The sequence below is a fragment of the Lepus europaeus genome, chromosome 5 (assembly GCF_033115175.1).
Source record: "Lepus europaeus isolate LE1 chromosome 5, mLepTim1.pri, whole genome shotgun sequence".
NCBI classification, from domain to species: domain Eukaryota; kingdom Metazoa; phylum Chordata; class Mammalia; order Lagomorpha; family Leporidae; genus Lepus; species Lepus europaeus.
The window spans coordinates 36,975,902-37,002,678 of NC_084831.1; the positions used below are offsets into that span (position 1 = coordinate 36,975,902).

The 26,777-nt window shown below is 41.3% G+C and overlaps 1 protein-coding gene across 2 annotated transcripts in view; it reads right to left on the reverse strand.

Annotated features, from left to right (window-relative positions):
• Positions 1-26,777, reverse strand: part of TESK2 (testis associated actin remodelling kinase 2) — a 158,541-nt gene that overhangs the window by 77,609 nt on the left and 54,155 nt on the right. For both annotated transcript variants that reach the window (XM_062191185.1, XM_062191184.1), the window contains exon 3: positions 16,818-16,939. In XM_062191185.1, coding sequence (XP_062047169.1) covers positions 16,818-16,939 — 122 coding nt within the window. The remainder of the gene's footprint in view (positions 1-16,817; positions 16,940-26,777) is intronic.

Here is a 26,777-nt window from a genome sequence, read left to right on the forward strand (position 1 = left end):
AGGGGCCCAAGGACCTGAGCCATCCTCTGCTGCCCTCCCAGGCGCATTAGCAGGGAGCTAGATCACAAGCAGAGCAGCCAGGACTCAAACTGTTGCCCATATGGGATGCCAGTGCTATAGGTCAGGGTTTTAACTTGCTGCATCATAGCACTGGCCCTGAAAATGGCTTTTTATTAATCCAAGAATTTTGGAAGAAAACTAATATCCACAAACCTGAGTATCTAAGTTGTATTCCCAAGCCCTGGAAAGACTTCTTCCTGGAGTGGATATCTTGCCCAGCAGTTAAGATGCTGTTTCAGGGCCGGCACTGTGGTGTGACGGGTAAAGCCACCACCTGCAGTGCCAGCATCCCATATGGGCACTGGTTCAAGTCCTGGCTACTCCACTTCCGATCCAGCTCTCTGCTATAGCCTGGGAAAGCAGTGGAAGATGGTCCAGGTCCTTGGGCCCCTGCACCCACATGGGAAGACCTGGAAGAAGCTCCTGGCTCCTGGCTTCAGATCGGCACAGCTCCAGCCCTTGTGGCCAATTAGTGAACCAGCGGATGGAAGACCTCTCTCTCTCTGCCTCTCCTTCTCTGTGAAACTCTTTCAAATAAATAAATAAATCTTAAAAAAAAAATTAAAAAAAAAAAAGATGCTGTTTCAGTCGCACTCTGGCTCCCACTCCTGACTTCATCTTTGTGTTAAGGTATAGCTGGTAAAAGTTTTGCCTCCTGGGAGGCAGCAGGTGATGGCTTGAGTAAGTCTCATACAGGAGATCTGGATTGAGTTTCTAGTCTCCAGTTTCAATCTGGTCCAGCTCAGCCATTGCAGGCATTTGGGAGAGTGAACCAGTAAACTGGAACTTTGTCTTTTTATCTGTCTGTCTGTCTTTCTCTGCCTCTCAAATTAATAAAAAAGAAATAAAATTTTTAAAAGAAAAACTTTTTAAATTCTTCATAACCAAATTCATTTTTAATTCTAAGATTACTCCTAAGGTCACACCAAAATAGCAAAATATAAACAGACTTGAATTTATGTGAGCATTTTTTTTAAAGATTTTATTTATTTTATTTATTTATTTTTTTGACAGGCAGAGTGGACAGTGAGAGAGAGAGACAGGTCTTCCTTTGCTGTTGGTTCACCTTCCAATGGCCGCCACAGCCAGCACACCGCGCTGATCTGAAGCCAGGAGCCAGGTGCCTCTCCTGGTCTCCCATACAGGTGCAGGGCCCAAGGACCTGGGCCATCCTCCACTGCACTCCTGGGCCATAGCAGAGAGCTGGCCTGGAAGAGGGGCAACCAGGACAGAATCCGGCGCCCCGAACGGGACTAGAACCCAGTGTGCCGGCACCGCAAGGCGGAGGATTAGCCTATTGAGCCGCAGCGCCGGCCTACCATTCTGGCTTTCAACACATTGAATGAGAGCAGGAACTTTTTGTTGTCAGTTGTTTATTACTCATATTCTAAAATTTCACAATGATAATGCTTTGAGGTGGGTATTATTTTACTCATTGCATTAGCCATTTAGCCAGTCCTTCCAATCTGGAAACTCATGTCCTTCAGTTCTCAAAGATGTTGTCTTATTAGAACAGATTTTATTTATCTTTTAAATTTTTAATTTCTTTTTAATAATATTTCATTATATCCCCCCAATTCTTTTAATTTTCCTTTTTCTCTATTTTCTGTTTTTTTAATTTTTCCCTAATAATGGAGGATTTCTTCAACTTTATCTCCTTGACCTTCTATTGAAATGGTTTATCATATTTTTTAATTTCTAAGAATGATAATATTTCTGGTCTCCTATTCCTAGTTTATCATGTTCTATTCTTATTTCATAGCTGCAGCATATTCTCTAACCTTCTAGAAAATAATAATTAGTAAAATATTTGTTGGTTACTTTAAAAAATTTTTTTTATTTCGGGCAATTCATTTTAACCAGAAAAAAATTCACAAATTTCCTGGTAGCTGGTGGGGGTTAAAGTGGGATAGGGATGATTCCTGCCTGCCTGAAAACCTAGTGATGGAAGGGGATTACAGGTCTCACAACCCTCACCATTAGTATCACATCATTGCTTTCCTTTTTTTTTTTTTTTACAGATAGAGTTAGACAGTGAGAGAGAGAGAGACAGAGAGAAAGGTCTTCCTTCCATTGGTTCACTCCCCAAATGGCCCCAGCGGCCAGAGCTGTGCTGAGCTGAAACCAGAAGCCAGGTGCTTCCTCCCTGTCTCCCATGAGGGTGCAGGAGCCCAAGCACTTGAACCATCTTCTACTGCTTTCCCAGGCCACAGCAGAGAGCTGGATTGGAAGTGGAGCAGCCAGGACTAAAACCAGTGCCCATATGGGATGCCAGTGCCACAAGTGGAGGATTAACCTACTGCACCATGGTGCCAGCCCCATCGTCCTCCTCTTAGTATGGCATTCCTCCTCTATCTTCTATCATACCATCATGCCAAATCTTCACTAGTATGAAGTATTTCTGGTCCAATTTTCCCCCCAAGGTAAACTTCATCTCTTGCTGAGTGGGTAAGAATTAACTGGTTAGCTGCAAGATAAGGGGACCAGTCCCAGTTACCCGCTAAAATACTTTCACCATATTTTCAGGCCAGATCTAAGCTCAACCTTCAGTTCCTAAGCTTTTGTAAGTTTCTGTGATGCAAGCTGGCTTGCTCCTAATGGGCATCAGCTTTTGTAGATACTACACCATAGGCCAGTGTAAATACAATGGAGAACAAAATAGTTCTTTTTTTTTTTTTTAAGTTAAGATTTATTTTACTTACTTCAAAGGCAGAGTTCCAGAGTTCCAGAGAGAGACAGAGAGAGAGAAAAGATCTTCCATCCGCTGGTTCACTACACAAATGGCCACAATGGCAGGAATTGGGTCAGGTTGAAGCCAGGAGCCTGGAACTCCATCCTAGTCTCCCACAAGTGTGGAAGGGCCCAAGTCCTTGGACCATCTTCCATTGTTTTCCCAGGCACATTAGAGGGGAGCCGGAACAGAAGTGGAGCAGAAAGGACTCGAACTAGTGCTCATATGGGATGCCAGCATAACACACTGAGCCACAACACCAGCCCCAACAAAATATAGTTATATCCTCAGGGATCCCACCCTATATTGGAAGCTACAAACAACAAGTAAATAAATAAATGAACAAGATTTTTCAGAAGTGCTAAAAGCTATGAAGCTGGATAAGAAGAGAAGCAATATAGATGACTATTTACAGGTTAGTCAAAAAAGTTTCCTTGAGGAAGGGCTATCTCAGCAGCATATCATATAATTCTGGGGTTAAGACATTCTAGGAAAAAGGAAAAGTAAGTATAAAGATCCTGAAGTGGGAAAAGCTTGACATGTCTGAGAAACAAGAACGCTAGTCAGGGTAGTTACAATGGAGAAAGAAAAAGGAAGAGTGTTAAGAACTATGGTCAGAGGCAGGTAGGCCAAAATAGTTTTAAAACCATAGAAGCAGATTCAACAGGAAGATGGAATGATCTTACTTACTTTTTCAAAATTCAGTTTGGCTATTATGAGGCAAGAGGGGAAGCCAGGAGATCAACTAGGAGAGTTGAGGGCATAGTAGTAGATGTAGAAGTGGTAAGAAGTAGTCAGATTCAGAACACACTTTGAAGATAATGTTGAACCACTTAATAGAATGAAATAGGGTGCCAGGGAGAGATATTAAGTATTACTCCTAGGTTTTTGGCCTAAGTAATAGATAAATGGTAGTTGCATTTATTGAGATACCAGAAGTCTATGGAAAGAAATGGGGGTAGGACAGAAAACTCATCAGTAGCAGCTTATAACAGGCACTCAATAAATGGTAGCCATTGTTTCTTTATATTAAAAATCACCTTTCTGGATTATACTACTTCTCCACTCACAATCACATACATATCACTGAAGTTTATTTTGTTTTATAAAATTTTTCTGGTTGTATGAAATTAGACTAAGTCCTAGGTCATTTTCCTTCTATCTTGGCACAATGAAGAGGGAAAAAAGTTAAGATCTCCTCCTTTGGGCTGGTGTTGTGGTGCAGTGGGATTAAGCTACCATGCTGGGATCCCATATGGGTGCCAGTTCAAGTCCTTGCTGCTCTACTTCCAATCCAGCTCCCTACTAATACATCTGGGAAAGCAGTGGAGGATAGCCCAAGTGCTTGGGTCCCTGCACACAGTGGAAGAACCAGATGCTGCTCCTGGATGCCAGCTTTGGCCTGGCCTAACTTCAGCTGTTGCAGTCATCTGGGGAATAAACCAGAGGATGGAAGATCCCTCTCTGTGACTCTGCATTTCAAATAAATAAATTAAAAAAAAAAAAAAAACCTACCTCCTTATCAGTATGCTAGTGTTACAAAAGGGTTGAGAGGTCCCTATCTTGAGACTTTTTCACTTATTCACTTTGGTTACAATGATAAAATCAGAAAGATCTTTTTTTAAAAAAGATTTATTTATTTATTTGAAAGGCAGAGTTACACAGAGAGAGAAGGAGAGGCAGAGAGAGAGAGAGAGAGAGAGAGTCTTCCATCTGCTGGTTAACTCCCCAATTGGCTGCAATGGCCGGAGCTGTGCCGATCCGAAGCCAGGAGCCAGGAGCTTCTTGTGGGTCTCCCATGTGGGCGCAGGGGCCTAAGGACTTGGGCCATCCTCTATTGCTTTCCCAGGCCACAGCAGAGAGCTGGATCAGAAGTGGAGCAGCTGGGTCTCAAATCAGTGCCCATATGGGATGCTGGCGCTTCAGGCCAGGGCATTAACCTGCTGCGCGCCACAGCACTGGCCCCAGAAAAATCTTTAATTCATAATTTTTTAAACACTGTCCATTTATTCTGGAATACACACACACACACACACACATTCACATTCACTCCCTCCTAAGATGATGCATTTTTGGGGCCGGCGCTATCGTGTAATGGGTAAAGCCACCTTCTCTCTCTCTCTCTCTCTCTCTCTCTCTCTCTAACTCCGTCTCTGTACCTCACCTTTCAAATAAATAAATCTTTAAAAGTTTGTGAGGCCAGTGCTGTGGTGCAATGGGTTAAAGTCCCAGTCTGCAGCACCAGCATTCCATGTGGGCACCAGTTCTAGTCTCAGCTGCTCCAATTCCCACCCAGCTCTCTGCTATGTCCTGGGAAAGCAGTAGAAGATGACCCAAGTGTGTGGGCCCCTGCACCCACATGGGTGACCTGGAAGAAGCTCCTGGCTCCCAGATTTGGATCAGCTCAACTCTGGCCATTACAGCTATTTGGGGAGTGAACCAGCAGATGGAAGACCTCCCTCTCTTTCTCTCTCTGGCTCTACTGATGTATATATCTCTTTCAAATAAGTAAAATAAATCTTTAAAAAAAAAGTTTGTGAAAAATGAAACTAAAAGATAAGTTTATATATTTTTTTATTTGACAGGTAGAGTTATAGACAGTGAGAGAGAGAGAGACAGAGAGAAAGATCTTCCTTCCATTGGTTCACTCCCCAAATAACCGCTATGTCCAGTGCTGCGCCGATCCGAAGCCAGGAGCCAGGTGCTTCTTCCTGGTCTCCCAAGTGGATGCAGGGGCCCAAGTACTTGGGCCATCCTCCACTGCCCTCCCAGGCCACAGCAGAGAGCTGGACTGGAAGAGGAGCAACAAGGACTAGAACCCGGTGCCCATATGGGATGCCGGCACTGCAGGCAGAGGATTAACCAAGTGAGTCACGGCGCCAGCCCCAAGATAAGTTTATTTTTAAAAAAATATAAATATGAACAAATCTGTCTTCTATCCTTTTATACTTCTTTCTGCCTCTCTGCTGCCAACCCAGTGAGTAGGTTCGGATATACCCTGCTCAGAGGTGGTTTAACTATTCTAGGTCCAAGATGAATGTTTTCAATCAATAATAACAAATACCAATAGTAACAAAATAATAATAATAAATGATAACTATACAAACAAATTGGCTAATTCACAAGCTCTACTTTTTTTTTTTAAACCATACATTGCCACCCAGAACATCTATAAAGTTTAGATGTTGTAAAGAATGAACTTTGTCCACAATATACCCAGGTACTTTACCAAAAATGCACATACACATCTGGTTCATTCTAAAACAATCTTCTAGATATGGAGATACTAGAAAAGAGCCTTTCCCTTCACCCTCCTCCTTACCCACCAATCCAGGGACTAAGTACAGGACTACAACATCTACTCCAAGAGGTAGGTAACACGGGTCACCCCCAGAAGATAGTCCTGCCTAAAAACTACCAAAAGGGGCATTTTCATATGGATTATCTTCCTACCTATACTTTTAACATATTTGGCCATTAGGACTTACTCATTTTTAATACAAAATGTACACGTAGAACAATGGTTAGATGATCTGAATAATCTATAGGAACATAAGTCTGCTGTGCATTCTTCCTTCCCCTGCCCACTACCCAGTGACAAGTCAGCATTCTCTCCAAAGCATCAAGTTTAACAACTCCATCCCAAAATACAACCACTCCTATGATAATAAAAATAATGTAAATAGGCCTTACTTTAACATATAGACACTAGATGTTTCCAGTAAGGACTTCAACTTCCCACTACCCACATAGTGGCACTTAACATGGTAAAACAAAATGCACAAACATGGTGGACAATGGTTAATCTTGCCTCACCAGAAACACACTGGTAAAAAGCCGTTTGGAATTTATTTTCTTCCTTTCATCTCTGAACCAGCACAAATCTAACACCATGAATTGCTCAGAGAAGGGTTTCATCATTCCACTTCCAAAAGACAGTAAAGCCTAGAAGTTAACTAACTTGTCTAAGAGATCATAATTCAGAAGTGGTAGAATGATGTTAAATGCACCCAGAAGAAGCTCCTGGCTCCTGGCTTCGGATCAGGAGACTGGGAAAAAGCACCTAGCAGCTCCTGGCTTCAGGTCGGCACAGCTCCAGCCGTTGTGGCCATTTGGGGTGTAAACCAATGGAAGAAATACCTCTCTTTCTGTCTCTCCCTCTGTCTGTAACTCTACCTCTCAAATAAATAAATAAAATCTTAAAAAAAAAAAAAAAAAAAAGGAAGGCAGGAAAAAAACAGATCAGACCTTAACTCTCAGTCTATAAAATTTTTTACTTAATTCTGAAATCAATGTGAACCATAAAAAATTTTTAAGAAATTATACAATCTGAGCTATATATCAGGCTATTAAAAAGGGGGCAAAAAGAGGGAAAATCATTCACCCCACCCCAGGTAAAAGTAAAGAAGCCTGAATTATAGCAGATATATAAGAGAAGGAACAGATGCATAAATCTCTGAAGATTCAGGATTGAGGCTTAGCTTCTAACTAAAAGCAAGGAATAAAAGGAAATAAACGTGACTAAAGGTGACTTGGTATTTCTCAGGACAGGTAACTAGAAAGATGGTCATCTGAACTAGACTAGGAAAACATCCCGCCACATTCTCACAGCATTAGTTGCTGCTAGTCTATTTCCTAAACGTATAGTTGGCTTCCTGAAGAGACTGTCTGGAAGGACACAGGCCTCTACTTCTCATGCATTCATCACAACATTACCTAGCAAAGGGCTGTAATGAATACTTCCAGGTAAATATTTTGTGAATCAAAGATATATTCTCAATTTCAGCAAAACATTAATCACATTGTGGTAAATAGATTCTGAAAGGAAACAAAAAAAAGCAAAAAAAAAAAAAGTGCATGGGCATTTTAAACAAAACAAAACAAAAAAAGGAAACTAAAAGCAATTTTAAAATAAGTTTGAACAAAAATCTGTAGGTCAGAATATGACCTTAAAAAAAAAGTGAGCATGAGAATGTGAATGAGGAATTTAAAAGAAATATTAAATTTCTCATGGAATGAAGGATAACAAAGAGGTATGAGAAAAAATCCTGGTACTGGTCCTCAGAAAGCCCACTGGGTACTAGAAAGGAGCAGGGCACAGAACTGGGTTGCTGATCTTGAGCACAAGACTTCTGGCATAAACAACCTTATTCACAAGAGGCCCAAACAATCAGTCCCTGCACTCAACAAAGTACTTTATTGTTCCTTTTTTAAACTGATAACTTAGAGCAACTGGTGAAGAAACAATTGATCTTAACCGTATCCATGTACAAGTATTAAAAGAAAAATACATACAAAGAAAATTTTTACACCTATTGCCTCTATGACTTACAAAACCACTTTTCCTTTCAAATAGAAATCTTAGGAGGGAAGGAGATAAAAGAAAAAAGGGAAGTAGTGAGGTTGAGGTCAAGAAAAAGGGAGAAAACTACAAAAGTCCAGCTCACTTACGCCTGCTGGGCACACAATCGTTTTGGCAGCTGAGGACCAAGGCATGCCCAAGAATGAGAAGCCTACCATCTGGCAGTTCACACAGATAGCCTTCTTTCCCAAGGAGACCTTCCAAATCACTAGTGCAGTAATTTTCTTTTCTTATACAGAATTCTTATACAGAATTTCAATATAAAATAGATAAAAAGTGAAGCAGCCCTGGAGAGATGAAGCTGACAGGACAAGACAGCCGTATGTGCTCCTGGAGCCAGCTGCTAAGCAGGTACATCTCTAACAATTCTAGAGTCCCAAGAGACTGGTTCTTCCCAATTCCAATTTAATAATCTCAATTTGGGGGTAAAGTCTGCCTTGCACTTCTGCTTCAGTTTCTGTACCAACAAATAGTAAATAAATTGCTACAATAACTAGAAAGCATTTAGGAAATATGAACTTTAAGAACTTTGAGGATGGAATTTTGTCATGCTTAGTTTGATATTTAAGGAGTTATAAGAAAACATAATAAATGATCATATTACTATAGTGGTCTCTGGGTAACAAAAGTCAAAAGGACTTTGCCCCAGGCCACTGCTTAGGATAATTTCCTTTTGTTGTATTCAAAATATGCAATGAAAGTGAAGACACAAAAACATGAAAGACATAAGCAATTAGAACCTTCTTTTTAAAAGTAATCAATTTCCAGGCTTTTAAACCATGGAATATTTGAGACAGATGGTTTATGCAGAACAAAAACAGTCTCATTATCAGAGTACAAACTCACTGTGTTTAACAATGATTATAATTTTCATATGTTATACTTACAGTGTGACAGTTACTATGCCAGAGGCTTTATATACGTTATCTAATTTGTTGGCTTATTGTGAAGATCAAGATAAAATTAATGCTACCTTTTATACATTAGAAAATTTAGCTGAGAGCAAAAATTACTTCTTTTAAGTTAAAGAGAGTGGGGAATATGAATCATCCCAAGCTGAGAAAGCGTATCAGGGGCCGACACTGTGGTATAGCAGGTAAAGCTACCACCTGCAGTGCCGGCATCCCATATGGGTGCCAGTTGGAGTCTTGGCTGCTCCACTTCCAATCCAGCTCTCTGCTATGGCCTGGGAAAGCAGTGGAGGATGGCCCAAGTCTTTGGTCCTGCACCCGTGTGGGAGACCCAGAGGAAGTTCCTGGCTCCTGATCAGCATAGCTCTGGCTGTTGCAGCCATTTGGGGAGTGAACCAGCGGGTGGAAGATCTCTCTCTCTCTCCCTCTGCCTCTCTGCATCTCTCTGTATAACTCTGACTTTCAAATAAATAAATAAATCTTTTTTAAAAAGAAAGCATATCAAAGAGGATCTAGTGTTGTGGCACAGCAGGTTAAGCCATTGCTTGCAATGCTAACATCCCATATTGAAGAACTGAGTCCTGGGGCCAGCATCCCATTTGGGTACCAGTTTTAATCCAGGCTGCTCCACTTTCAATACAGTTCTCTGTTAAAGTGCCTGGGAAAGCAGCAGAGGATGGCCCTAGTGCTTGGGTCCCTGTACCCACGTGGGAGACCAGGAAGAAGCTCCTGGTTCCTGGCTTCTATCTGGTCCAGCTCTGGCTATTGAGGCTTTAGGGAGTGAGTCAGCAGATGGAATCTCTCTCTCTCTCTCTCTCTTTCTCTCTCTCCTCTCTGTAACTCTGCCTTTAAAATAAATAGGCCGGCGCCGCGGCTCACTAGGCTAATCCTCCGCCTAGTGGCGCCGGCACCCCAGGTTCTAGTCCCGGTCGGGGCGCTGGATTCTGTCCTGGTTGCCCCTCTTCCAGGCCAGCTCTCTGCTGTGGCCAGGGAGTGCAGTGGAGGAAGGCCCAAGTACTTGGGCCCTGCACCCCATGGGAGACCAGGAGAAGCACCTGGCTCCTGCCATCGGTTCAGTGCGGTGTGCCGGCCGCAGCGCGCCAGCCGCGGCGGCCATTGGAGGGTGAACCAACGGCAAAGGAAGACCTTTCTCTCTGTCTCTCTCTCTCTCACTGTCCACTCTGCCTGTCAAAAAAATTTTAAAAAAATAAATAAATAAAAATAAAATAAATAAATAAATCCTTTAGAAGAATAAGGAGGAGGAGGACAATGATGAGGAGGGAGAGAGAGTGAGGGGGAAGGGGGAGAAAGAGCAGGAAAAGGAAAGAGAAAGAGAAAGAGAAGGAGAAGTGCTGAGTCCTATCTGTTCTGTTTCTGATCCAGCTTCCTGCAAATGCAGCTAGGAAGGAAACAGAGGATGGCCCAAGTACTTGAGCCCCAGCAACCCAAGTTGGAGACTAACTTAATCAACCTAATTAACATGTGCTAGCTTAATCAATCCTTATTAACAACTATATGAGGTATTTACAATCATTATTCTCATTTTATAAACAGGAAAACTAGAGCTCAAAGAGATAGAGTAACTTTTCCAAAATCCAGAATTTTAATCTAGGCAGTTTGATCTAGAAGCTAAATTTTTCATTAAAAAAATTATTTATTTGAAAGGCAAAGTTAGAGACAGAGAGGGAAAGAGAGAGAGATCTTCCATCTGCTAGTTCAGTCCCCAAATGGCTGCAACAGCCAGGACTGATCCAGGCCAAAGCTAAGAGCCAGAGCTTTACCCATCTCCCACATGGGTGTCAGGGGCCCAAGTACTTGGGCCATCTTCCACTGCTTTCCCAAAGGCATTAGCAGGGAGCTGAATCAGAAGTAGAGTAGCCAGGACTCAAACTAGTGCTCTGATATGGGATGCCAATATAGCAGGCAGCAGCTTGGCTCAATGCACCACAAAACTGGTCACAACTCTTCATTTTTAATCATTCTATTATATTACATTAAAACTAGACAAATAATAATTGTACATATTAATAGGGGATAGTGTGATGTATTGATATAAGCATATAAAACATGATTAAAGCAAACTAATTAACATATTTGTCACCTCACATCATTTTTTGTGATTAGACATTTGGAATTTATTCTCTTAGCAATTTTGAAATATATAATAAATTATAATTAACTCAAATTGCCATATTGTACAATAGGTCTTAAAAACTTATCATTCCTATCTGAAATTTTATATACTCTTCCTACATCTCCCTATTCACTCCCAACTTCTGTATCTGTTAACCACCATTCTACTCTACTTTTATGACTTCAACATTTTTTGTTTTTATCGAGAGAGACTGAGAGTCAGAAAGAAATAGCTCCCACCTACTGGTTTATTCCCCAGATGCCTGCAATGGCAAGGATTGGGCCTGGCTGAAGCTGAGAACTCAACTCAGGTCTCTGACATGGGCGGCAGGAACCCAATCACATGAGTCATCACCACTGCCTCCAAGGTCTACACTAGCAGGAAACTGCTCAGGAGCCAGAATCAGGTAGCAAACTCAATATGGGACACAGGAATCCAACATCTTAACAGCAAGGCTAAAGGCCCACCCCAAATTCAACTTTTATAGGGAAAAAAAAAAAAAAAAATATATATATATATATATATATAGTGCCTGGCTTATTTCCCTCAGTATAATGTCCTCTAGGTCCATCTAAGTTGTCATAAATGACATGATTTCCTTCTTTTTTGAAGACTATATTGAATGCTATTGTGTATATATACTATACTTATCTGTTGATAGACCCTTAGATTAATTTCATATCTTAGCTTTTGGAAATAATATTACAAAGAACATGGAATTGCAGATATCTCTTTCACATACTGATTTCAATTCCTTTGGATATAATGCCTGAAGTAGAACTGCTGGATCACACATATAATAGTTCTATTTTTAGATTTTTGAGGAACCTCCATACTACAGCTGATCCTTGAATGCAAGACCAAATGCAGAGAAAACTTACATTAGAGACTGCAGAAAGAAACACCTAGTTTTTACTTTAGTGGAGCCAAAAGTCTCAAGGAACTGACTACACTAAGGGTGAACTAGATATCTCAAACTTTAAAAAATAATCACCATTTTCTGGCTAGCTGCAATTTGTGAATTCTAGCAACATGGTCAACCTATCCAAAGAAATTAAAATGTGGTGGAAGAAAAATATCTTCAATTAACAAATTGCAAAAAGTATTAAATATGATATTTTAAAAATTGCTTTCAAAAATGACTTACATATTAAACACGTACTCTGGGAACTATCCTATGAATAAATGCTTAACTCTCTTGGACTTGTTTTTGCTCAGCACTTAGCTTTATTTGCTGCATTTTATTAATTTAATCTTTAATCATATTTATAATATAAAAACATTAGGATATAGCTCACAATGAAATGAAAGGGTATCAGAAAAAAATTCAGTTTTCTTATTTTTAAGTGTAATATAGCAATAATTCTCAATACAATTTTCTAAACAGGAAAATAAAAAATAAATAATAAATGTGATTCTCATTATTGTCAATATTAGCCGGTGTTTTTTTTTTTCCTTCATTCAGTTGTCATGTAGAAAAGCCTAATGGGTTTTTTTTCACTGACTCCTTAAAAAGCTTTGTACTTTTACATCTATGTTTTATATAGTCACTATTTTACACCTCTCTGAATTTGTTCTCTTTTACAATCCTGTTAAAATTCAAGCTCCAGTTCAAGCCCCCTCCTCTAAGTCTTCCCTGACTCTGTCAAGTTAGTATGATCTACTTCTACAGCACTTAGAGATTATTGTACCCAAATGGTGGTATTCTAGTTTATTAGTGTTCTTTCCATATATGTAAGTCCTAAATCCCCCAATAGGGTGTAGATTCCTTGCTAGCAGATACTCCATTTTACATAAGAATATACTCTTATACCTTGCTGATGTCTAACATATCACCAGGCATAAATTAGATGCTCAAAAATATGTTGGTGTCACATTCCCTCAGATTTACCCCTATGGGTAAAGCTAAAAACTTGCCATGGGACTCCAAATCCCAAGTTGACAGGTACCAATGCCATCTTACTAGTTAAAGTGATCAGTTTAAGTTCATAACTGATCATATAGATAGGATTAAGTGTCAAAGGGATCACATAAATAAGACCAAGTGTCTGCTAATAATAATTGATAGAATTTAAAGGGAGGGAACGATCCAACATGGGACACAAGCCACACAGCAGACTCATAGAATAACAAATGCCCTAAACAGCACTCTGGCCTCAGAATCAGCCCTTAAGGCAATCGGATCTGGCTAAAAAGCCCATTGAGAGCATTTCAGGCATGGGAAGCCAAGATACTGTGGCAAAAAATGACCTACATAAAAGATCTCTGTGAGTGAGAATCCAGTGGAAAGAAGGAGCCATCAGAGAAAGAGGTACCTTTCTCTGAAGGGAGAAGAAAACTTCCACTTTGATTATGGCCTTGTCTAAATAATGTTGGAGTTTGTAGATTCAAGAGGCTTCCTAGCCTTGGCAGCTCATGACAAGAGCCTCAGGTGATCACTGACTTCATAAATAAGGGTGTCAATTGTTAAATCAATAACAGGAATCACTGTGCACTTACCATGTAGGACCTCTGTCCTTAATGTGTTGTACTATGAGAATTAACGGTAAAACTAGTCTTCAAAATGGTACTTTATACTTTGTGTGTTTGTGTGGGTGCAAACTGTTGAAATCTTTACTTAGTATACAGGTGATCTTCTGTATATAAAGACAATTAGGGCCAGTGCTGCGGCACAGCAGGTTAAAGCCCCAGCCTGTTGCGCCAGCATCCCATATGGGCGCTGGTTCAAGTTCTGGTTGTTCCACTTCCTATCCAGCTCTCTGCTATGGTCTGGGAAAGCAGTAGAAGATGGCCCAATTCCTTGGGCCCCTGCACCCATGTAGGGGACCCTGAGAAGCTCCTGGCTCCTGGCTTCGGATCAGCTCAGCTCTGGCCATTGCGGTCATTTGGGGAGTAAACCAGAGGAATGGAAGACCACTCTCTGTAACTGTCTTTCAAATAAATAAAATAGGGGCCAGTGCCATGGCTCACTTGGTTAATCCTCTGCCTGCGGTGCTGGCATCCCATATGGGCACCGGTTCTAGTCCCGGCTGCTCCTCTTCCAGTCCAGCTCTCTGCTGTGGCCCGGGAAGGCACTGGAGGATGGCCCAGGTGCTTGGGCCCCTGCACCCTCATGGGACACCAGGAGGAAGCACCTGGCTCCTGGCTTCAGATTGGCGCAGTTCCGGCCATAGCGGCCATTTTGGGGGTGAACCAACAGAAGGAAGACCTTTCTCTCTGTCTCTCCCTTTCATTGTCTATAACTCTACCTGTTAAATAAATATTTAAAAAATACAGAAATAAATCTTAAAATATATATAATTAAAAATGAATCTTAATAAAGAATGGGATGGGAGAAGGAGTAGGATGTGGGATGGTTGGGGGGGGGGGGTTGGGTGGCTATGGGGGTAAGAACTGCTATAATCCAAAAGTTATACATATGAAATTTATATTTATTAAATAAAAGCTTTCTATAAAAAATGTGTTGGTGTGATTTATGAAAGAAAGACATCACAATAAAAATACTGGTTGAATATTTTTGTAGTGGACTAGGAAGCCAATGATCCTGCATAAAGGTAGATTTGTTCAATAAGCAGCATAGAGCCAGTGTTGTGGCGTAGTGGGTAAAGCTGCAGCCTGTGAAGCCAGCATCTCATATAGGCTCTGGTTCGTGTACTGGCTGCTCCACTTCTGATCTAGCTCCCTGCTAATGTGCCTGGGAAAGCAACGGAAGAGGCCCAAGGGCTTGGGTCCCTGCCACCCACATGGGAGACCTGGAAGAAGCTCCTGGCTACTGGCTTTGGCCTGGCCCAGCACTGGCCATTGTGGTCATCTGAGGAATGAACCAGTGGATGGAAGATTTCTCTCTGTCTCTCCTTCTCTCTATGTAACTCTGACTTTCAGATAAATAAATAAATCTTTAATAAATAAACAATATAATTTAATTCTGTAATTTAGTACCACTGACTGAACACATAAGTCATTTAAATCATATGGGGGCCGGCACTGTGGCACAGTGGGTTAAAGCCCCAGCCTGAAACACCAGCATCCCATATGTGCACCAGTTCTAGTTCCAGCTGCTCCTCTTCCAATCCGGCTCTCTGTTATGGCCTGGGAAAGCAGTAGAAGATGGCCCAAGTCTTTGGAACCCTTCACCTGCGTGGGAGACCCAGCTAAAGCTTCAGGCTCTCCTGACTTTGGATCAGCTCCAACCATTGTGGCCATATGGAGAGTGAAGCAGTAGATGGAAGACCTCTCTTCCTCTGTCTCTACCTCTCTCTGTAACTCTATTTTTCAAATAACTAAAAATAAATCTTAAAAAAAATATGATTTCTCTCTAGATCAATATAAACATACAAATTATTGGCAATAAATGTCTCTAAGTGAATAGCACTTTAAAGTTTTCAAGCATTTGATGCAGAAGTTAGGATGCTGCTTTGGACACTCAAATCCCATATCAGAATGCCTGGGTTCCCAGTTTCAGCTTCTTGTTAGTACACACCCTTGAAGGCAGCAGATGGCTCAAGTATTTGGGCCCCTGCCACCCATGTATAGGACCTGGATTAAGATACAGCCTCCTGGCTTTGGTCTGGCCCAGCCCTGGTTGTTGTAGGCATTTGAGAAATGAACCAGCAGATGTGATACCTCTGTGTCTGTCTCTTTGCCTTTCAAATAAATAAATAAAATAAATAAATATTAATATGCAAAGTATTTTACACATAAGCCATAATATATAACTTCTAAAAGATTTATTTTGTTTGAAATACAGAGTGATGGGGGAGAGATAGAGAGAGAAACAGATCCTCCATATATTGGTTCAGTCTTCAAATGACCACAACAGCCAGAGTTGGGCCAGACTGAAACCAGGAGTCTCCCATGTGGGAAGAAGCAGTCCAAGTACTCAGGCTACCTCTGCTGCTTTCCCAGGTGCGTTAGCAGGGAGCTAGATCAGAAGAGGAGTAGCTGGGACTCGAACAAGCACTACAATATGGGATGCCAGCATCACAAGTGGCAGCTTAACCTGCTGTACTCCCAAGCCCTCATACACATTGAATTAAATTGTCCTATTTGGTTTCATTTGGAAATATAGTTGCCTCACTATAATATCAATTAATGTGAAAAAAATTGGATACTGATTACTAGAAAGTTATTATATAATCTTATTTATATATATATATAAAACATTCATATATATATGTGTGTGTATATATATATATATGTAATTTCCAAGTAAGTGCTAAAAGTTACGGGCAGACAACCTGAGGACAAAATTTCACTTTTATTTTCACTCACTAATTTAATTATGATTCCTCATAAAGCAATTAGGAAAATTAAATAACCACATAAAGACCACTCTTTTCAAATCAACTAGAAACAATTGTTCTAATGAACTGCTACTAATGTTCTAATGAGAGTAAAGCAACTTGAGAGACAGAGGAAGTTGCTTTATTAAATGCAGTTAATTACCAGGAAATTAAGTCTGAGTAAGTAGAAAAAACTCAGAGCACAGCTAAACCACAGTAAGATAGATTCAGCATGATAATCCCTGAATCTCTTTTTGGCTCTCAGTGGTAATCTAGCAAGCTTCCAATAACCTAACAGCTGCCTCACTGATCCCGAGAAGGAAGGAAAAGCCATTACCTAAGGATGTTGGGATGAGAGAGTCTATTCATGAGCTGTACTTCTTTCAGCATATTTGCTCGGTTACTGCTCAAGGTATTCATCTTAAGAGCCATCACCTGACCCGAAGCTCGGTGGCGCACCTGGAAAATACAACCGGATAGCAAAAGAGGGTCAAGGGCAGCTGCTATATGAGGTCAAAGTCTCCACATGTGGAATATCCCCAAGATGTTTCTGCACAGTTAAGATAAAACAGACATCTAATTACAGTAGAGTCTCACTTCTCTTAATGAAGATAAATCAACACCACACAAAACCAAAACTGTTTCTCATTGACCTGGTCAGGAAACATTAATAACAACTCGAGAAATCATGTACTTTTTATTACCCTAGAAAAAACGAGGGAAATTTTTTAGACTAATTCCTTTTAACTTACATTGGTGAGTGTTAGGATACCAACACATAAAAGTGTGTTTTGTGGAATTTTGAGAGTACTGTGTTTATAAGAAACTTAAACCCACATACTCAAAATCTCCACCATGAAAGTATATCTATAAGAAAAAAAGCATTGTACATTAAATATAGAAAGAAGTCAGTAAACCTTTTAGAGCTAAGATTGCAGTAACTCAACCCAAAGCACCTTATAATCATTCACATACTCAAGTTAGATACAACAAAAACATGAGTCATACCACTTACACTGTTATCCGCACACACTGAGGAAACTCTATACTTAAAATATTCGCCCTCTATAGAATTGAATCTATTTTACATGTGTAAATATTATTTTCTCATTTCAGTGCACACTCCACAGGTTTTAAAAACCATAAACTTTACTTGGAAGAAAATGAACTGTTTCCAGCCTCTAAACATGGTCTTAGTAAAAGCAAAATGAGACTACCAAGGGAAATATTTTTGTCTTACCCAAAGCTCAATTATTCACTGAGATATGTGTGTTTCCTGCTGAGGAATTATGAATCAGGCAGTGGAAAAATTATAAAGTCCCAAAGGCATCATTACTTTCTGGTTAAAACAATTCATTTCAGATCTTGCACAACAGGGATTTGCTATGCGAAAATGTCATCATCCTATGGACTTTAGGGGGTATTGCTTCAGTACGTTATACTTGACCAACTGAGAATTTCAATAGAAAATATGTCAAGTTGAAAAAACTCCTTAAAAGTATAATAGCCCCAAACATTCAACATATCTTTGAATACATGACACACATCCCAGCTTATCTTTGAATTTAAGGAAACAATTTTTCAAAGTAGCCAGACAGAAGACAGCAGTAGGGTAGGCAGAGTGGAGAGAGGACACTCAGAGCCATAGGCGCTCTCATCTGAAAAACTGAGGCAGAGCATAGGTGCCTCTCCCTCTTCTCGATCACGCAGTGTGATCTGGAATCCAACTCCATTCTCAATCCAGCAGTGAGTGATTCTGCTGTCATGCTCCTCCTGAAGGATGAAAGAAAACTAGCTTTCCTTTTCAGATCCTGCATGGGTAAGTTAAAAGAAACATTTATATACAAAGAACTCACTGACAGTATTTTTCCAACTCTACTTACAAAAGGCATCTCTGTTTTAATAAGGACTCTCCATCTGAAAGTCATTCTTCTGTTATTTTTTTTTTTCATTACCTGAAAATTGTCACTCTGACTTTTTAACAAAATGTTCATTTTTAGGAAAGCTTACTATTAGAAAACATGTACAATTCAGGGCTAAGCAATTTGCATCTCAAACTAATCAGAAAAAAGTCCACTTAAATAAATGAACAAGATGCTGATGTTGACAGCTTAGTTTGTCGTTCTGCTGCACATTCTTTCTCTCCTGTCCTCTAGCTCCACCCCTCAGATTCTCCTTATCTTTCAAGGCCACACCCAAATAATCCCTCCTCTCTTATATCTTTAGTAACTATTTAATCTTTCTTTATAGTGCCTCTGAACATTTATAATACCAGATATGATAAGTACAATACTCATCACACAGTTGTATAGAAAAATATTTTATCACCAGGCCATAAAGCATCTCAAGACCAGGGTCTGGCCGGAGCCGTGGCTCAACAGGCTAATCCTCCACCTTGCAGCGCCGGCACACCAGGTTCTAGTCCTGGTTGGGGCACCGGATTCTATCCTGGTTGCCCCTCTTCCAGGCCAGCTCTCTGCTATGGCCTGGGAGTGCAGTGGAGGATGGCCCAAGTGCTTGGGCCCTGCACCCCATGGGAGACCAGGAGAAGCACCTGGCTCCTGCCTTGGGATCAGCGCAGTGCGCTGGCCGCAGCACGCCAGCCGTGGCGGCCATTGGAGGGTGAACCAACGGCAAAGGAAGACCTTTCTCTCTGTCTCTCTCTCTCTTTCTCTCACTGTCCACTCTGCCTGTTTAAAAAAAAAAAAAAAAAAGAATTGTATCCACAAACCTTCTTGAATCTGCTAAAAAAAGACTAAAGTTAAAAAAAAAAAAAAAAAAGACCAGGGTCTATATTGCATTCATCTCTATCACTCAGCCATGAAAGACAGGGGTTAGAGAGCCAGGGAGAGACAGATACAGGCAGAGCCAGGAGCCAGGACATCATCCTGGGCTCCCACATGTGTGCAGAGATTCAAGTATTGGAGCCATTTTTAGCTGTCTTTCCAGGCACACTTAGCAGGTAGCTGGATCAGAAGCAGAGCGGCCAGGATTTGAATCAGCACTCTGATTATAGTTTTTTAATGATGGGAAAAAAAATTGCATATGGCATATGTCCAAGACCATGTTAAAATAGTAAAAAGTAGAAGGAAATTTATTTAACAGGAGTTATCTTTGTATATAGGACTAACAATCTTTTTTCTTTTATTTTTCTTCATTTTCCAGTTTTTTTATAATGTACTTGTTTTACTTTTCCACTAAAAAAATGCTTCTTAAAATTTTAATTTATACTTACTTTAATTAAAGAATTTATGCATAAATTTTCTTTATTTTGTTTTATTTATTTGAAAAGCAGTGTTACAGAAAGAGAGAGAGGGAGAATTAGAGAGAGACAGATCTACCCACTGGTCTACTCCCCAAATGGCCACAATGATTAGGGCTGGGCCAAATGGAAGCCAGGAACCAGTATCTTCTTCCAAATTTCCCACTGGAAACATGGGCCATGTTCTGCTTCTTTTCCCAGGCCTAATGCAAGTAGCTTCATTGGAAGAAGAGCAGCCAGGACTATGGGATGTCAGCTTCACAGGTGGCAGCTTAACCCGCTATGCCACAATGCCGGCCCAACATATAATTTCTTTGAAGCACATTAATATCATATAAATAAGCTAAGTTGCTTTTTAACTACCAGATAAATTAATCCCAATTTTCTGTGCTCATTCCAAGAAATAATTATTATTCCAAAAATGATAATTTCTCTTTTCCAGACCTTTTAAAAAATGTTCTGTGCCGGCGCCGTGGGTTAACAGGCTAATCCTCCGCCTTGCGGCGCCAGCACATCGAGTTCTAGTCCTGGTTGGGGCGCTGGATTCTATCCCGGTTGCCCCTCTTCCAGGCCAGCTCTCTGCTATGGCCCTGGAGTGCAGTGGAGGATGGCCCAAGTGCTTGGGCCCTGCACCCCATGGGAGACCAGGAGAAGCACCTGGCTCCTGGCTTCAGATCAGCGAGATGCACAGGCCGCAGCGGCCATTGGAGGGTGAACCAATAGCGGGAAGGAAGACCTTTCTCTCTCTCTCTCTCTCTCTCTCACTATCCACTCTGCCTGTCAAAAAAATAAAAAAATAAAAAATGCTCTGACACAGAAACACTGACATATATATGAATCCAAGGATATGTGTTACATTATATCATGATTTTAAAATATAAATATCAGTATATATCCTCTATGCTCTTTTTATTCAAAGACATTTTGGTGATCCTTCCAAGGTAGCAGCTAAAGATCTATTCATTTATACTTTAAGCAGATTAGTGATTGCTTAGGAAATGGGAAATAGCAAAGTATAGGAAAAATGGAGATTGACTACTTAATCTCATTTAAAATTAGCTTGTGATGACAGCTGCACAACCCTGTAAATATAAAAAAAATCGACTTTCACACTTTAAGTGGTTGAATTATATGGTGTATGAATTGTCTCAATAAACCTGTTTTTTAAAAAATTCCATTCCACACAAAAAGTAAAATCCCACTCGGGGTTAATGACTGAAAATGCTTCAACTTAATTTCTTTTAAGTAATATTTTATTCAATAGTGCAATAAGTGATAAGAAACCAAAAATCTAGATAAGCAGTTTCCTTAAAAAAAAAAATGATAGAATATGGCATCCAATCTTAAAAAGAAAAGTGCTGTAGAACAGAACTGTTCAACATACTCGGAAGTCCAGGTACCCCATGGGTTCCAAGGAAGTTTCAGGAATACACCAAAACAAATGAAAACTACAAATGCCATTAAATAAGATTACTTAGTCACTAGAAAAGTTTGGAGGACAAAGAGTTTCTCTGCCAGCAAGATAGTACTCTAATGATCATACCCTACTATCTCACAATTCCTCTGGACAAAATCTGAATAAGGGGAAGATAAAAGAAAGAGAATTACATAAAGGATGATCAGAAGAAAGATGGGAGCAGGCATTTGGCCCAGCAGCTTAAGTTATCATTTGGGTTGCCTATTGAAGTGCCCGGTTTGAGTCCTCAGCTACTCTGCTTTTGATCCAGTTTCTTGCTAATGCACACTCTGGGAAAAAGCAGGCAATGGCTCAAGTACTTGAGTCCCTGTCACGCACATAGGAGACCAGATTGAGTTACAGCCTCCTGGCTTCAGCCTGACTCAGTCTCAACTGTTGCAAGAATTTAGGAAGTGAACCAGCAGATTGAAGATCTCTGACTGAGGGTCAGCGTTGTGGCATAGTGGGTAAAGCCACTGCCTGCGATACCAGCATCCCATATGGGCACTGGTTCAAGTCCTGGCTGCCACACTTCAGATCCAGCTCTCTGCTAGTGTGCCTGGGAAGGCAGCAGAAGATGTCCCAAGTCCTTGGGCCCCTGCACCCATATGGGAGACCCAGAAGAAGCTCCTGGCTTCAGTTCAGCCCAGCTCTGGCCCTTGTGGCCAATTGGGGAGTGAGCCAGAGGATAGAAGATCTCTCTCCAGGCCGGCACCCCGGCTCACTAGGCTAATCTTCTGCCTGTGGCGCCGGCATCCCGGGTTCTATTACCGTTTGGGGTGCTGGCAGTGGAGGATGGCCCAGATGCTTGGGCCCTGCACCCGCATAGGGAGACCAGGAGGAAGCACTTGGCTCCTGGCTTCGGATCGGCGCAACGTGCTGGCCATAGCAGCCATTTAGGGGGTGAACCAGCAGAAGGAAGACCTTTCTCTCTGTCTCTCTCACTGTCTAACTCTGCCTGTAAAAAAAAAAAAAAAATGTACTAAATATAAGCAAAAGCTACAATCACGACTGTTGTATATAAACCTCAAGTATACATGTGATACAATATTTAAAGTTTCATTGCATTTTTTATGTTTGTTTGTTTTCATCTACTCAAAAGGCAGAGTGAGAGACAGAAAGAAAGATCCTCCATTTACTGATTCCCTCCCCCAATGCTTAGGTCTCCCACATGGGTGGCAGAGGCCCAACCACCTAAGCCATCTTCTGCTGCCTCCTAAGACGCATTAGCAGGAACGTTGAATTGAAAGCTGAGCAGCCAGACTTGAATCAGCACCCCAATGTGGGGTGTGGGAATCCCAAGTGGCAGTTTAACCCTCTATACCACAATGCTTGCCTGAGTTCCATTTTAAAACACATCAATTCACACAACCCAAAACATGGAAATTCCCCAAGAAAGCTCCCTCTGTGAAACCCCTGAAACCTCAAAAAAGTTGCAAAACCAGATAAACACAATAGGGAAAATAATGATTTGGTAAGACACGTTTTGAGAAGCTATACAATATGTAACAAAGATCATTTCCAAAGTACACAGCCCTAAGAAGCACTGCACTGTTATCCTCTCCCTCACAGACTTTTCAATGCTAGACATCTTTAAAAGAGTTGAAGGATAGGGGATGGCACTGTGTACAGCAGGTTAGACCAGTGCCTACAACACTGACATCCCATATGGGTACCAGTTCAAGTCCCAGGTGCTCCACTTCATTTTTTTTAAGATTTTATTTATTTATTTGAGAGGTAGAGTTACAGATAGTGAGAGGAAGAGACAGAGAGAAAGGTCTTCCTTCCGTTCATTCACCCCCTAAAAGCTGCAAGGGCCAGAGCCACGCCAATCTGAAGCCAGGAGCCAGGAGCTTCTTCCAGGTCTCCCACTTGGGGCCCAAGCTTGGGTCTTCCAGGGGTCTTCCAGGGGCCCAAGCACTTGGGCCATCTTCTACTGCTTTCCCAGGCCACAGCAAAGAGCTGGATCAGAAGAGGAACAGCTGGGACCAGAACCGGCGGCCATATGGGATGCTGGCGCTGCAGGCGGAGGATTAACCTACTGTGCCACAGCGTGGGCCCCAAGATGCTCCATTTCAAATCCAGCTCCCTGCAAATGTGCCTGGGAAAGCAGCAGAAGATGGCCCAAGTCCTTGGGTCCCTGAACCTATGTAGGAGACCCAGAGGGAGTTCCTGGCTCCTGACTCCAGACTGGTCTAACCCCAGCTGTTGAGGGCTTTTCAGGAATGAATCAGAAAAGGGAAGATCTCCTAATCTCTCTCCCTCCATGTCTCTCTCTCTCTCTCTCTCTCTCTCTCTGTGTCACTCTGCCTTTAAACAAATAAATAAGTCTTCTCTAAAAAGTGGTTCAAAGTAGGTAATGAAGGACCCTTATGGGGGAGAGGGACAAGAAACTAGGCCTGGGCAGATATCAGGGCTTCTTAAGAGGTTAGATGTTCCCCAGAGTCCAGCGGGCAGGACGTTCTCTGGGAAGGAAAAGTCAATCCCCTTCAGATAACCTCTAGGCATGCCCAGAGCAGAGCTGCCACTCCCCTTCGGAGAATCTCAGCACTCTCCTCAGCACTCTCCTCAGCTGGTTCCCTCAGCACTCTCCTCAGTACTCTCCTCAGCTGGTTCCCTCAGCACTCTCCTCAGCACTCTCCTCAGCTGGTTCCCTCAGCACTCTCCTCAGCACTCTCCTCAGCTGGTTCCCTCAGCACTCTCCTCAGCATTCTCCGGTATGCTAATTGTCCCTCCGAACCAGCCAATCCCGTGCCATCTCTGCATTCCATATGCTAATTCGTTGCCTATATAACCTGTGTGAAACTGCCGCTCAGGGCTCCTCACTGCCTGAGGTGGGGGCCCGTTTGCGCAAACGTTCAATAAAAACCTCGTGCTTTTTGCATCAACTGGTCTGGATCTTTGGGCGTCCTCCCGAGCAGGTGGGCATCTCTGCAACTGAGAGGTCCAACAGTAAGTTCTCTCCTCCTTTTCTCTCTTTTGTAAATGCCTGCAATACAGGTTCAGCTCCTTGGAATTTATATTTGGTAGATTTGGCAACTTTCTTGTTTTAGGAACCTACCTTTGACTACTGCTGTTTGTTTTCCTTCCTCTCCATACCTTCCTCCAAAGAAAAGTATTTCTCAAGGTTCAATCTTTACTACTCTAGTCTTTTCTGTTCCTTGACTGCTTCTGGCATTCAAAATATCTTCAGTTTTGATGGTTAAACATGTGCTCAATTTCTAAATTACACTTTTTTATGTAAGAGTAATATTATACAATTAAGAATCTATACATTTGATTTTCCTTATCCTTATTGATTTTGAAGACTATCTTATCTGTCTATCTGGAGCAGTTTAATTGTAAAATAGATGGTTTGATAAGGAGACACATGAACGTGCACATGTATTGCTAATGGATTTTTGTGAGGTTGGGGATGGTTCTGATCACTCTCAGAACTCACTACACTTTGAACTCCCAACTAGTGTTAGTATTAAACTGACATTTCAATCAAAGCAATGCCTCTGAAAACTGCTATCTCAGAAATGCCTAGCAAACTTTCTCCTAAACTATACCATCAGGTACATAGAGCTTACCTGTTTTCTAACATAATGGATATCAACATATATAAGTACTGTATTTTGTTAAAACAGTATCACATATCATGTTGATGAAAAATTTTTTTCAAAGAAATTTGATAAGCATAGAAAGAGAGAGAGAGCACTCCCATTTGCTGGTTCACTCTCCAAATGTCCACAATGACTGGGGCTGGAAAAGGCCAAAGCCAAAGAAATTAATCCAAGTCTTCTGCATGAGTGGTAGGAAACCAATTATTTGAGCCATCTTTACTGCCTCCAAGGGTCTGCATTGCCAAGAAGTTAGAGTAGTTAGAATCGGAAACCAAAGCTTGGAATTGAACCCACTCACTCCACAGTGGGGCACAATCATCTCAATCACTAAGTCAAACACCCACTCCCAATGAAAATGCTTTCGACAGTGAGGTCTCAGAGAGGCATATGAAGAAACACAAACACAACTAAGAAATAACACACAATTTGAGAAGAATCCCTTAGTATTTGTAGAATTAGGCTGCAAAAACAACCACATTTAAAGAGAATAGATGTACTCTTACATATTTCACAAATTACAATTTGGTGAATTGAAAAAGTATAGTCTGTGGGACAGCATTGTGTAGTGGGTTAAATTCCTACTTACAATACCAGTATCCCCTATGAGCACCAGTTGGAGTCCTGACTAATTTGCTTCTGAACCAACTCCCTGTTAATGTGCCTGGGAAGGCAGCAGAAAATGGTCCAAGGGCTTGGATCCCTGCCACCCATGTGGGAGACCTGGATGGAATTCCTGGCTCCTGACTTCAGCCTGGCTCAGCCCTGGCTGTTGTGGTCATTTGGGGAGTGAACCAGCAAATGGAAATCTCTCTCTCTCTCCCTCTCTCCCTCTCTCTCTCTCTCTTTCCCTTCCTCCATTTCTCTTTACCCCACCCTCACCCTCACACTGTACCTTTCAAATAAATAATGAATAAACCTTAAAAAAATTATAGTCAAGTTTTGGGTACAGTTAGGACATTGATGCCAGTGTAGCAGCACTAGCATTTTGAGACCCAGCATTTAAGTTCTTGGACAAACTGATCAAACGTTAACATAAAACATTTCAGAGGCCGGTGGTGTAGCATAGCAGGTTAAGCCACCTTCTGCAACACTAGCATCTCATATGGGTGCTGGTTTGAATTCCAGCTGCTCCACTTCAGAGACAGCTGCCTATTAATGCACCTGGGAAAGCAGCAGAAGATAGCCCAAGTACTTGGGCCCTTGCACCCATGTGGAAGACCCACATGAGGCTCCTGGCTTTGGCCCAGCCCAGCCTTGTCTGTTGCAGCCATTTGGGGAATGAAACAGCAGTTGGAAGATCTCTTTCTGTAACCCTGTAACTCTGCCTTCAAAATAAATAAATCTTTTTTAAAAATCCAAGAACAAAATAAATAACATTCACTTACTAAAATGTTCCCCTTACTTCCCTCAAGCCACAACTGTTAACTCTGCTGCAGATTTAGAACCTGCATGACAAACTGCATGTTTGTTAAATAATAAATGAACAACCATGAAAGCAAATAAATCAATTTTTCAGTATCAAGCAGATGGTAGATATCTGGCTGTTTTAGTTAATATGTTTACTGTTTCTTGCAGCTTGGCATTTCCAGACATGGTACTGGCAATTTAGGATTCTATGCCAGACAGAGAAATTAAGAACTTCAGTCTATCTTATATGTGTATAACTAATTATATACTTGTCACACAAACTGAATCAGGTTGAATTGTATAAGATAGTCAAAATATATCCAAATTTCATTCTACCAATAGTAGTAGCAAGGTTTAGAAACCATTTCTTTGTTTCTTATATAATGAATCAAAATTAGATACAACCTTCCATTCTTCGGTTAGGTAGAAAAAAATTCAAACCTTAGCTGAATCATTTATGTATTGTGTATTTAGCAAAGAACCAAATATCAGGACCAGTGCTGCGGTGTAGCAGGTAATGCCACCCACCTGCAGTGCCAGCATCCCATTTGGGTGCCAGTTTGA